The sequence below is a fragment of the Tetranychus urticae genome, chromosome 2, assembly GCF_039701765.1.
Source record: "Tetranychus urticae isolate SD_2017Ah chromosome 2, NJAU_TeUrti_SD_1.0, whole genome shotgun sequence".
In the NCBI taxonomy this organism is placed as follows: Eukaryota; Metazoa; Arthropoda; class Arachnida; order Trombidiformes; family Tetranychidae; genus Tetranychus; species Tetranychus urticae.
Genome location: NC_142959.1, coordinates 13,127,673 through 13,139,727, shown reverse-complemented (window position 1 = coordinate 13,139,727; position 12,055 = coordinate 13,127,673). Strand labels below are relative to the sequence as shown.

General features: G+C 33.2%; 4 protein-coding genes across 5 annotated transcripts; all 4 read left to right on the top strand.

Annotated features, from left to right (window-relative positions):
* The first annotated feature begins 416 nt into the window (after positions 1-416).
* LOC112538459 (glutathione S-transferase 1-like) lies at positions 417-3,879 on the top strand. Of its 2 annotated transcripts, XM_089267318.1 has the most exons (4): positions 417-645; positions 2,082-2,110; positions 2,913-2,971; positions 3,315-3,879. In XM_089267318.1, the coding sequence occupies exons 1-4, from the start codon at positions 534-536 to the stop codon at positions 3,763-3,765; spliced, it is 651 nt and encodes a 216-aa protein (XP_089123444.1). In that variant the 5' UTR covers positions 417-533; the 3' UTR covers positions 3,766-3,879. The 2 variants fall into 2 exon arrangements, with proteins under 2 accessions (XP_089123444.1, XP_015784346.2); XM_015928860.3 differs by lacking the exon at positions 417-645 and having other exon boundaries at positions 1,796-2,110.
* Positions 3,880-5,538: 1,659 nt separating this feature from the next.
* LOC149093922 (glutathione S-transferase 1-like) lies at positions 5,539-7,262 on the top strand. The gene is made up of 3 exons (XM_089267317.1): positions 5,539-5,834; positions 6,404-6,462; positions 6,711-7,262. Exons 1-3 carry the CDS (start codon positions 5,694-5,696, stop codon positions 7,159-7,161), a joined length of 651 nt encoding a protein of 216 aa, XP_089123443.1. The 5' UTR covers positions 5,539-5,693; the 3' UTR covers positions 7,162-7,262.
* An 891-nt stretch (positions 7,263-8,153) lies between these two features.
* On the top strand, positions 8,154-9,325 carry LOC149093921 (glutathione S-transferase 1-1-like). Its single transcript, XM_089267324.1, has 3 exons — positions 8,154-8,409; positions 8,541-8,599; positions 8,768-9,325. The coding sequence occupies exons 1-3, from the start codon at positions 8,269-8,271 to the stop codon at positions 9,216-9,218; spliced, it is 651 nt and encodes a 216-aa protein (XP_089123450.1). The 5' UTR covers positions 8,154-8,268; the 3' UTR covers positions 9,219-9,325.
* A 501-nt stretch (positions 9,326-9,826) lies between these two features.
* Positions 9,827-11,652, top strand: LOC107361901 (glutathione S-transferase 1). The gene is given in 4 exon segments (XM_089267323.1): positions 9,827-10,113; positions 10,635-10,693; positions 11,089-11,228; positions 11,231-11,652. Coding segments are annotated over 4 exon segments (648 nt in total). The 5' UTR covers positions 9,827-9,972; the 3' UTR covers positions 11,539-11,652.
* The last annotated feature ends 403 nt before the right edge of the window (positions 11,653-12,055 follow it).

Genomic DNA, 12,055 nt, shown 5'->3' with positions numbered 1-12,055 from the left:
GTGATGTCCTTTTTACTGTCGAGTTGAAGGCGGGAATACATACACGCCAGAAAACGCGCACCTAATAAAAGTCTCAGATTTAATGCAAATTTTGCGTTGATAAAATTCGATGAACGCTAAGCGCTTGTTCTAAATTTCTAGAAATAAAAAAATCCTCAGGACTAGATTCGAACCCTTTATCACTCATTTTAATTTAACCTATCACTTTAACCACTGAGCTCGATGATTATTTACTTCACTCGTTATGTACATTTAATCCCAGATAATGAGATTAATTGAAAATGAAATGCCACTTGGGTTTCATTGTTAGTGCAATTATTTTATACTTGACTAATTGAAGTCAAATTTTGTGATTAAGGAAAGACAATTTATCTTGTTACCTCCTTTATCTGTGCGTTTTTAGATGTTACTTTCCTCTTTGCTCTACATCGTACTGTATTAGAAACATCACTCACTTGAGTTTCATTGTTAGTTAACTATTAATACTTTCTTATTTTGTGCTTGATTAACTGAAGTCACTTTGAATCATAAAAATGGTCATCGAACTGTATCAATTACCTTACTCTGCTCCTTGCCTACAAGTAAGAATGGTTGGTAAAATCCTCAAAATTCCCATTGAGACTAAACATCTTGATCTGGAGAAAGGTGAACACTTGAAAACCCGAATATCTAAAGTCTATCGAATATCTATGTTGTTTCAATTTAGATCTTAAGGTTAAATTTCATTGGTATAAATTTTAAACCTTTGATATGACCAAGTCATCTAAACTAGAGTGATCAATTTAATACAATTTACAATAGACATAATAGTTTTCCTAATCATAGCATTTTAATTCTTCCAGTAGACCTCAAAAGTTAACTACAGTAACCTAAATATAATAATACAATACTTTAGATGATGACAGTAAATTATACAATTTCCCGTTAACTCCTCTGTTTAGATGTCAATTTATGAAAGTTTTTATTGAAGTCCAAAATTTACGCGCTATGAGTTAGTATTTGATGGATTTTTAGGAAAATATAAATTAACTCCATCTGTTATACGCATTTCATCATTTACAGTATCATTCATTATCATTTCAGTTAAATTTTCATTCATCAATAAATCAGATTTTTTATTCATCTAAAAATATATTTTATCTTTGATTGATGTAAACTTCTCTAAGATTTCAGTGATCTCCTTTAACTGCTGTGATCTAATAAAATTACTCAATGTTGAGTGATTATGAAAATTGCGTTCAATTGTACTTAACCAGAAATGCATATGTACAGTTAGATTCCAGATAATGAGATAAATTTATCAACGATCCCTAATCAAGGTGGAGTTTATTTATTTGAATTTCATCAAATTTCATTTTGATTTCTTTGATTATTAATTAACTTTATTTGATTTTCTTTCGTAAAATATAAATCAGAAAACTCACAAAATCGTCTTAAATTAACATTTAGATTTAGATTAGATTTAGTCTATTAAGGAAGATTGAAAAATGTAATGCCCAATTAATAGTGAAAATAAGCTATTATTCAGTACACCCAAACCTCGTATATTTTGCCTTTTTGGAGTGCAGACATCTAACGTTCAAAAAAATAAAATGAGCACATTTTTAGTTACGGTGACTGTAAATTACAGTGCTTCACAATCAAATGAGCTCACTTTTTGACTCATTTGAGCAAATTTTATTTTCAAAGACTGTAATTTACAGTCACCGTAACTAAAAATGTGCTCATTTTATTTTTTTGAACGTTAGATGTCTGCACTCCAAAAAGGCAAAATATACGAGGTTTGGGTGTATTCTCATTATCTGGGATCTCACATGATTAGATGTTGACGCAAAACTACTATCATCTTTTTATAAATAAACTAGGATTGCTCTACATCGTCCTGAATAAAAACCGACACTTGAGTTTCATTGTTAGTTTATTTTCTTAATTTTTGCTTGATTAACTTAAGTCAATCTGAGTTATCATAATGGTCATCGAATTGTACCAAATACCCTTCTCTGCTCCTTGCCGACAAGTAAGAATGGTTGGTAAAATCCTTAATATTCCCATTGAGACTAAACCTCTTGATCTGATGAAAGGCGAACACTTAAAACCCGAATTTCTGAAGGTATGTTGTTTCAATTTAAATCTCATAATCAGGTTAATTTTGTTTAAATCTTTGTAGTCATCGATTTGACTAGAATGGAAGTGAAAAATTACCTGGCCCACTTGTTGCTTTACTAGTTGACTTTGGCAAGCAAGTGTTTTTCATTTCTCAATTCTGAATCCTTTCATATTTTCAAACAAATATTGACTTACGATAGTAATAGTCTTCTTAATCATCATAATCATAATGATACATTCATATCGAAAGCTATTTCATTGACAGCTACAATTACACCTCTAATAGACTAATAAATAATGTATCAGGAAAACCAGCAAACCAGTAATTAAGTAGTTTATTACAAACGATCAAATGATATGGTTTTTATTCAATTACCGCCATTTTACTCTAATTATTAAATAATACTACCTTTCGAAATTGAATTGACAGTTTCTCAATTTACTATTTCACTAAATACTGTTTCGCTGTCTAGTATGTGCCCTTTTCCTCGAAAATTCCTGGAAAGAGAGTGGCCTTATTTGAGCAGCTAGGTAAAAAATGTTTCAATGACACGCCATGAAACCATGGCAAAGTACCATGAAATCAAAAGTGAAATAAAGTATGTCGTAGGTGCCTTGTTGAAGCGAGACTGATCGCTAACAGAACCAACATCTATGAGAGAAGACCAACCGAAAAGACGATTCTGTTTAAGTCGCGGAATTTTCTATCCCTTTAATATTTCTAGTTTTTATAAACTAAAAGAAATTTCTTCTACGAAAAAACGATGAATTCGTTAATAAAATGCAATATTTTCCTTTTCTTTTAGATCAACCCTTTTCATTGTATTCCAACATTGGTGGATGATGGATTTGCTTTATGGGAAAGGTGAGATACTTAAGGAAATAGATGATGGACTATTTGATGAACTGGGTTCAGGGATTACAGCTAAATGTCCTGGTTGCATTGTAATGTGCACATTGGATACGCATTTAAAGCAAAGTTAATCAAAAAGACATTCATTATCGAAAAAAATGAATCATTTTCTCTACACATTTGAGTGGTTCTTCGTTGACCAAATTAAGGCTTTCCAGCTTGAATCGGTGAAATATGAAAAAAATGATTAAAATGATTTTTTACAAAGGAAGAGAGCTTTAGATTGAATTTTCAAGATAGTGCTTGGCTATTTTCATGAATTTAATTACTTCTTTCTCTATCTTTCTCTGTACAGTCGGGCAATCATGACTTATCTGGTTAACAAGTATGCACCTGAAAGCAGTCTTTATCCCAAAGACTTACAAGCTCGTGCAACTGTCGAACGATGGCTTTACTGGGATAATGGATCACTCTATCCTCCTCTTGTTGCCTACTATTCCCCTATTGTACGTTACCGAGTCAAACCAGATCCAGCAATCGCTGCACTTTTCATGGATAAAGTCAAGTTTCTTGATGATGCCCTTGTAAAGACCAAGTACTTGTGCGGAGACACCGTTACATTGGCCGATCTTTCTGTTTTGTGTACAATTACAGCTGCTAGAGCTGTTTACCTTGATCTCAGCGCATTTAAAAATGTTGACCGTTGGTTGAAGGAGCTGGAATCTAACTATGCTAGTTGGTGGAAAGAGTTGGTCATCGACCCTGAGGAAGGATACAGAAGTTTCCTTCGAGATTATCTTCCTTAAAACTCTGCCTTGTATTATTAATAGCACTCGGGCTGGCAATCATCATAACGATTCTTTATCAATTTAAAATTTGTTTCACTAACTTATATTGATTAAATCAATTATGGACTACAATATATTGAAAGATTAAATCATTCAAGATCCTAAAAAAAGTTATAGCATTGTATTAAGTTATTTAGGTTTTCAGATTTTAGACTTGATTTATAAAGCACAAATCTTATGCGTTAGAAGGATATTCATTATTAAATGAATTTATACGATTTTACTCGGTATTCAGTCATGTAATGTTCTAGTCCATTCTTGAAATATTGAGCAGAAAGTTTTAATGCCAATGGGCTAAAATCAAGAGAAATGTTGCTAAATTGATGAATTTATTTGATCCAGGACGTGAACGAGTGATTTTTATGGACAAATAATAAGTTTCAGCTAGTTGACTTTACAATCAAAGAAAGCGATCGGTTTAAAGCAAAATCGAACTAATCTATTTTGCAGAAAAAGAAAAATTGTATTTCCCAAAACACATTTCCTGGTTAGTAATGAAAAGATACATCAGCTCTACGAGTTTTATGAAAAAATCTAGATTTCCTCGAAAACAGTTCATCAGAGAAATCTTTAAATCGTACAACCGGACTTAGTTTTTATGCCATCGTAGACAAACAGAGTCTAAATTTGAACGAAATTGATTTTTACCCATTTTTGCCCATTTGTGCCAATTTATGTTAAGTTATGTGTCTTTTTATTAACAACCACTCATTTCATCATTCATTTGTTCATTATGATTTCAGTTATATTTTCCTATTTATCTAAAAATACATTTCATTTAAGAATTACATTTTATCTTTGATTGATATAGATTTCTCCAGAATTTCTATGACCTTCTGTGTCTGATAAATTACTCAGTTGCGAGTGATTATGAAAATCGTAGCGTTCAAGCGTACTGAATCCAGAAAGCTTGATAATTATTTACTTCACTCTTTGCTGTGTATGATGATTAGCAGCTCACCCATATCTACTTATTTTTTGCTTGATCAACTGAGGTCAATTTAAGTTATCAAAATGGTCTTCGAACTATACCAATTTGTATCATTTCGTGCAACAGTCGATCGATGGCTTTACTGAGACCCTGCTTCACTCTACGCAACCCTTTTCTCGTACTATTTTCCTATTATCCAAGGAATCAAACCAGATCCAGGAATCGCTATTCTTTTTATGAATAAAGTTAAGATTCTTAATTAGTCGCTCGCAAACGCAAAGTAAAGGGTGTTCAATATAATTCGTTCCAAACTGGTGGAGCTTAAATTATGATAATCACAATTAAAATATGATAAGAAAGATAACTTGTGTAACATCACAATAACAGAGGTAAAGGATGAAAGGTAAAATGTTACTCTGGTTATCTTTCTTATCATATTTTGATTGTGATTATCATAATTTAAGCTCCACCAGTTTGGAACGAATTATATTGAACACCCTTTACTTGTTCAGAGACACAGTTACTTTGGGTGACCTTGCTGTTACAACTACCATAACAACTGCTAAAGGTGCATATCTTGGTGTCAATCTCAATAATCCTTAAGGATGTGGACAATTATAGCAACGGAATGATTTATCTGAGAATTATATTTTATCTTTGATTGGCGTAAGCTTATCCAGATTTCTGTGATTTTCTTTGACTGCTGTGATCTGATAAAAATTGTGAGTGATTATGGAAATCGTAGCGTTCAATTGTACTTAACCCAGAAAGCTTGATAAATATAACTTCACTCTTTTCTCTGTACCATGATTAGCTGTTAACCCATAACTACTATCATCTTTTATGAATAAACAAGGTTAGCTTTACATCATACTGAATAAGAATATCAATTGAGTTTCATTTACAGTTAAAATACTTTGTGCTTGATTAACTGAAGTTAATTTCAATCATCAAAATGGTCCTCGAACTGTACCAATTACCCCTCTCTTCTCCTTGTCGACAAGTTTTGATGGTTGGTAAAATCCTTAACCTTCCTTTTGAGATTAAAACGGTCCATCTGATGGAAGGCGAACACTTGAAACCCGAATTTCTGAAGGTATGTTATACCAGATTCTGTATTTTGTTTCAATTTAGATCTCATAATCATGTTCATTTTGTTATTATATATGTATTATAAATGTTTTAAATCTTTGTAATCATCGATTCGTCTAGAAGCGAAGTGACAAATTAGCTTGAACATTAGTTGCTTTACGTTAGACGTTGTCAAGCAATTGCTTGTGTTTTTCAATTTTATGAATCCTTTCAAATTTTCCAATTAATATTGACTTACGATAGAGATAATAGTTTTCTTAATCATCATAATCATGATGATGCATTCATATCGAAAGCTATTTCAATGACAGCTACAACCTTTAATAAACTAATAAGATCACTGACATAGGTTCAACATCTATGAGAAAAAGACGAATCTGTTTAGGTCACGTAATTCTGATCCCCTAATATTTCATATTTATGTTATTTTAATATATTCGGTATTTTGTTTCAATTTCAAATATCAGTTTCAATCCCTAATATTTCTAGTTTCTTGGAAAATAAAAGTAACTTTCGATGTAAAAATTTATGCATTTATTTACAAATTACAAAAATGTTTTCTTTTCCTTTTAGATGAACCCTTTCCATTGTATCCCAACCTTAGTCGATGATGGATTTGCTTTATGGGAAAGGTGAGATACATGAAATAGTATAGCGAGACCTATCTGATAAACTATGTTCAGGAAACACAACTACCCAAGTAAAATTTTTTAGATGTGTTATGTGTGAACAACTCATTGTTTTGATGCATTTTTTGTGACCATCAGAATTAGAATTCAACGTAACAGATGCTGAGCGAACATAAGTTCAGGGAATACAATTAAATATCAGTAAAAGAGGTCGGCTTAAGATGAAATTTTCATTGCTTTTTTCTCTACAGTCGGGCAATCATGACTTATTTGGTTAACAAGTATGCACCTGAAAGCAGTCTTTATCCCAAAGATGTAAAAACTCGTGCAACTGTAGATCGGTGGCTTTACTGGGACGCTGGTTCACTCTACGCGAGCATTTTTTCGTACTATTGTCCTATTGTATGGCAGAAAGCCAAACCAGATCCAGCAAATGTAGCACCTTGCATGGATAAAATTAAGCTTGTTGATGAGGCCCTTGCAAAGACCAAGTTCTTGTGCGGTCACACCATTACTTTGGCTGACCTTTCTGTTTTGGCTACCATAACGACTGCCAAAGCTGTAGACCTTGATATCAGCCCATTTAAAAACATTGATCGTTGGTTGAAGGAACTGGAATCTAACTATGCTAGTTGGTGGAAAGAGTTGGTTATCGACTACGATGGAAATTTCAGAGTTTTCCTTCGAGATTGTCTTGCTTAAAATTCTGTTTGCATTGCATCCTTAATCACACCCGGGTCTAGCATCATCAGAGCGATTCTTTAACAATATAAAATTTAGTTCAATTATGAATAAATAATAAAAACTGCAAATTGTATCTTCACAGCTTTGCACAGTGTCTAATTTTTTATTTGTTTAAGTGTTAAAGTGTTTAATTTTCAAGTGCTAGGCTATTTTCATCAATTTACATTGCTTTTTTCTCTACAGTCGGGCAATCATGACTTATTTGGTTAACAAGTATGCACCTGAAAGCAGTCTTTATCCCAAAGACTTACAAGCTCGTGTAACTGTAGACCGATGGCTTTACTGGGATAATGGTTCACTCTATCTTTTTTAGTGCCTATTATTTCCCTATTGTACGCCAAGAAGTCAAACCAGATCAAGCAGTTGCAACGCTTTTCATGGATAAAGTTAAGCTTCTTGATGAGTCCCTTTCAAAGACCAAGTACTTGTGCGGAGATACCATTACTTTGGCTGGCCTTTCTGTTTTGTCTACCACAATGACTGCTAAAGGTGCAGACGTCGATCGCAGCGCATTAAAAATATTGACTGTTGGTTGAAGGAACTGGAAACTAACTATACTAACTATGTTAGTTGGTGGAGAGAGTGGGTCGCAGCCCCTGTTCAAGATTTGGTCACCGATACTGTTGAAGGAGTCAGAGGTTTTTTACGTGCTAGGCTTGGTTAAAACTCTCATTACATTGCATACTTAATCGCTCTCGGGTCTAGCAATCATCATGATGACTCTTAACTAATCTTAAAGAGTTACAGCTTATTCACGATTGATGTAAACTCATCCATAATTTCTCATTGACTGCTGTGATCTGATAAAAACTACTCAATTATGAGTGATTATGCAAGTTCAATTGTACTTAAACCAGAAATAATAGAAGATAACTTACTTTTTGCTGAGCATCATGATTAGGTGTGGCGCTGCAAGATCACCCACAGCTGCTGTTTTCTTCAACAAATAAAACAGTAGCTAAGCAAAACTACATCGTACTGTATTAGAAACATAACTTGAGTTAATTAGTTGAACTACTTTCTTATTTTGTGCTTGATTAACTGAAGTCAATTTAAACTATCGAAATGGTCATTGAATTGTACCAAGCTTCCTACTCTACTGCTTGCCTACCAGTAAGAATGGTTATTAAAATCCTCAACCTTCCTGTTGAGACTAAACATCTTGATCTGACGCAAAGCGAACACTTAAAACCCGAATATCTGAAGGTATATTATTTTATATTTGGTATATTGTTTCAATTCCGATCTCATAATAAGGTCAATTTTCACTGTTACATAAATAAATTTTTGATATAATATGATTAAACAGTGTATGACGATATTTCTTTTCCTTTTAGATCAATCCTTTCCATTGTATTCCAACATTGATAGATGATGGATTTGCTTTGTGGGAAAGGTAAGATACATAACAAAAATGATTGTGAGATAATAAAATACGTAGATGATGAACGAACATAAGTTCAGAGAATACGATTGAATGTCTTTAGAAGAGGTGGGCTTCAAGATATTGCTGAGCTATTTTCATGAATCGCAATTGCTTATTTCTCTATCTTTCTCTGTACAGTCGGGCAATCATGACTTATTTGGTTAACAAGTATGCACCTGAAAGTAGTCTTTATCCCAAAGATGTGAAAGCTCGTGCAACTGTCGAGCGATGGCTTTACTGGGATAATGGATCACTTTATTCAACTCTTTACTCATACTGCTCCCCTATTATAAGACAAGGAAGCAAACCAGATCCAGCAGTTGCTACACTTTTCATGGATAAAGTCAAACTTCTTGATGAGGCCCTTGCAAAGTCCAAGTACTTGTGCGGAGACAACATTACTTTGGCTGACCTTGCTGTTATGACTACCGTAACAGCTGCCAAAGGTGCAGACCTTGATCTCAGCGCATTTAAAAATGTTGAACGATGGTTGAAGGAACTGGAAACTAACTTTGCTAGCTGGTGGAAAGAGTTGGTCACCGAACCTGTTGAAGGAATCAGAGGTTTTTTTCGTGCTAGGCTTGGTTAAAGCTCTGATTGCATTGCATCCTTAATTGGGTCTGTCAATTATCATAATCATAATAATTTTAATCGAAAATTTGGTTTTTAATATTAATAAATAAGCAAGCAAAGCAATGATTTGATGTATGAAAATAATTTATATCAGCTATAACATTTTGGAGTTAATCATGTTAATCATCAGCTCCAGAAGCATCCAGGTTTGTTTGTCTTTGGTTCTTGATTTTTGATTCTCGTGAAAACTTTTCAATCAAAACGGAGCAAATCGAATCTCGATAGTAAATTGCCTCTGACTAGAATCAATCATCGAATTATAATTTAAAAGAAAGATAATAAATGTTGAATTGTTTACCACTTTTCGAGTATGATCGATACGATGTTAATGAATGGTAGATCTGTTAGATTTGCGGGTGGACAGTATAGTGACAAAAGTAGTTTAGTTTTTTAGTAAAATAGTTTTTAATTCATCTAATAATAAATTTTATCTTTGATTGGCGTACATTTCTCCAGATTTCTGTGATTTCCTTTTACATGAGTGATTATGAAAATCTTTCCCTTCAATTGTACTTAACCTAATTACTTGAGGATTATTTACTTCACTCTTTGCTGTGTATCATGATTAGGTGCTAACCCATAACTACTTTCATCTTTTATGAATAAAAAAGGTTAGCTCTACATCGTACTGAATAAGAATATCAATTGAGTTTCATTTACAGTCAAAATACTTTGTGCTTGATTAACTGAAGTTAATTTAAATTTCCAAAATGGTCCTCGAACTGTACCAATTACCCCTCTCTTCTCCTTGTCGACAAGTTTTGATGGTTGGTAAAATCCTTAACCTTCCTTTTGAGATTAAAACGGTCCATCTGATGGCAGGCGAACACTTGAAACCCGAATTTGTGAAGGTATGTTATTTTAGATTCTGTATTTTGTTTCAATTTAGATCTCATAATCATGTTCATTTTGTTATTATATATGTGTTATAAATGTTTTAAATCTTTTTAATCATCGATTAATCAAAGCAAGTGGCAAATTACACACGCTTTACGTTAGACTTTGTCAGACAATTTCAATTTTATGATTATGAGTCCTTTCAAAGGAGGAAGGCTAAGGCTGCCTTGACAAGAATTTTTTGTTATAAGACACATGATACACAATTCTATACTGGATTCATTCATCGAATCTATTTTTCGAAATTATGTTTCGTTTTCGAGATATCATGAAAAAACGGTAGAAATGTATGGAACAAGTAGCGTAGTTTGAACAAATATGAGAAAAAGACCCACCAAGAAGACGAAGCCGTTCAGGTCGCGTTGTTTTCGATCCCCTAATATTTGCTAGTTTTTTAGAAAATAAAAGAAATTTTGTTTCTATGAAAAAATCAATGAATTCATTAATAAAATACAATATTTTATTTTACTTTTAGATCAACCCTTTCCATTGTATTCCAACCTTGGTCGATGATGGATTTGCTTTGTGGGAAAGGTGAGATACTTAAGATAATAGATGATGGGTTATTGGTGAACTGGGCTCAGGGAATACAAATAGATGTCCTTTTTATGCTGGTTGCATCAAAATGTGATTATTTGCTATTAAATTTTGAGCAAAGTTAATCAAAAAGACACTCAGAATCTATCAAAAATTGAAATTTAAGCTTTGTGTTCACATTTAAATGTCACTCGTTTAGCAATTCAGAGATTCCAAGCTTGGTAAAATATGAAAATGATCCAGAAAAGTTCAAAGATTCATGATGAAAAAAAGATATTTCTTTGCAACGAAAGAAAACTATTGATTGTAAATTGAATTTTTCAAGCCAGTGAACTTGGATGGGATATTTTCATCAATTTAATTCATAAATTTACATTGCATTTTCTCTACAGTCGGGCAATCATGACTTATTTGGTTAACAAGTATGCACCTGAAAGTAGTCTTCATCCCAAAGATGTGAAAGCTCGTGCAACGGTCGAACGATGGCTTTACTAGGACACTGGGTCCCTCTACGCAAGCATTTTCACCTACTATCGCCTATTGTATTTCAAAAAGTCAAACCAGATCCAGCAAATTTACCACCTATCATGGATAAAGTTAAACTTCTTGATGAGTCCCTTGCAAAGACCAAGTTCTTGTGTGGAGACACCATTATTTTGGCTGATCTTTCTGTGTTGGCTACCATAACGACTGCTAAAGGTGCAGACGTTGATCTCAGCGCATTTAAAAACGTTGATCGTTGGTTGAAGGAACTGGAATCTAACTATGCTAGTTGGTGGAAAGAGTTGGTCATCGACTATGATAAAAATTTCAGAGATTTCCTTCGAGATTGTCTTGCTTAAAACTCTGTTTGCATTGCATCCTTAATCACACCCGGGTCTGGCAATCATCAGGACGATTCTTAAACAATATGAAATTTAGTTTGATTATGAATAAATAATAAATTTAACTTCAAATTGTATCTCCGCAGCTTTATACAGTGTCTAATATTAATAGATTAACACTAAATGAAGAAGTTGAACAATGAGTTAAGGAAGCTGATTAGGCCTGTATATGCTCACTGAACTTCAATTGATGTATATTTTGTGAAATTTTGGATAGAAGCATATGTTTCAAGCATTTCTTCAATCATTTGTTGCATTTGTTCAAGTGTTAGTCATTTTTAGCCTTTTAATTATATTGTGGAAAGACGCGAGAAAATTTCTATGATTAGCATTACGAACCGAACTAGACTGGACACTACCTCACAGATCTTCAGATACACAGTTTGATAAAAGCGTCTCTCCTGATGAAGTCTGGTCGATTAGATAAAAATTTAGTCTACATGAATTTACATAACCTAATATAATCTAGCATATT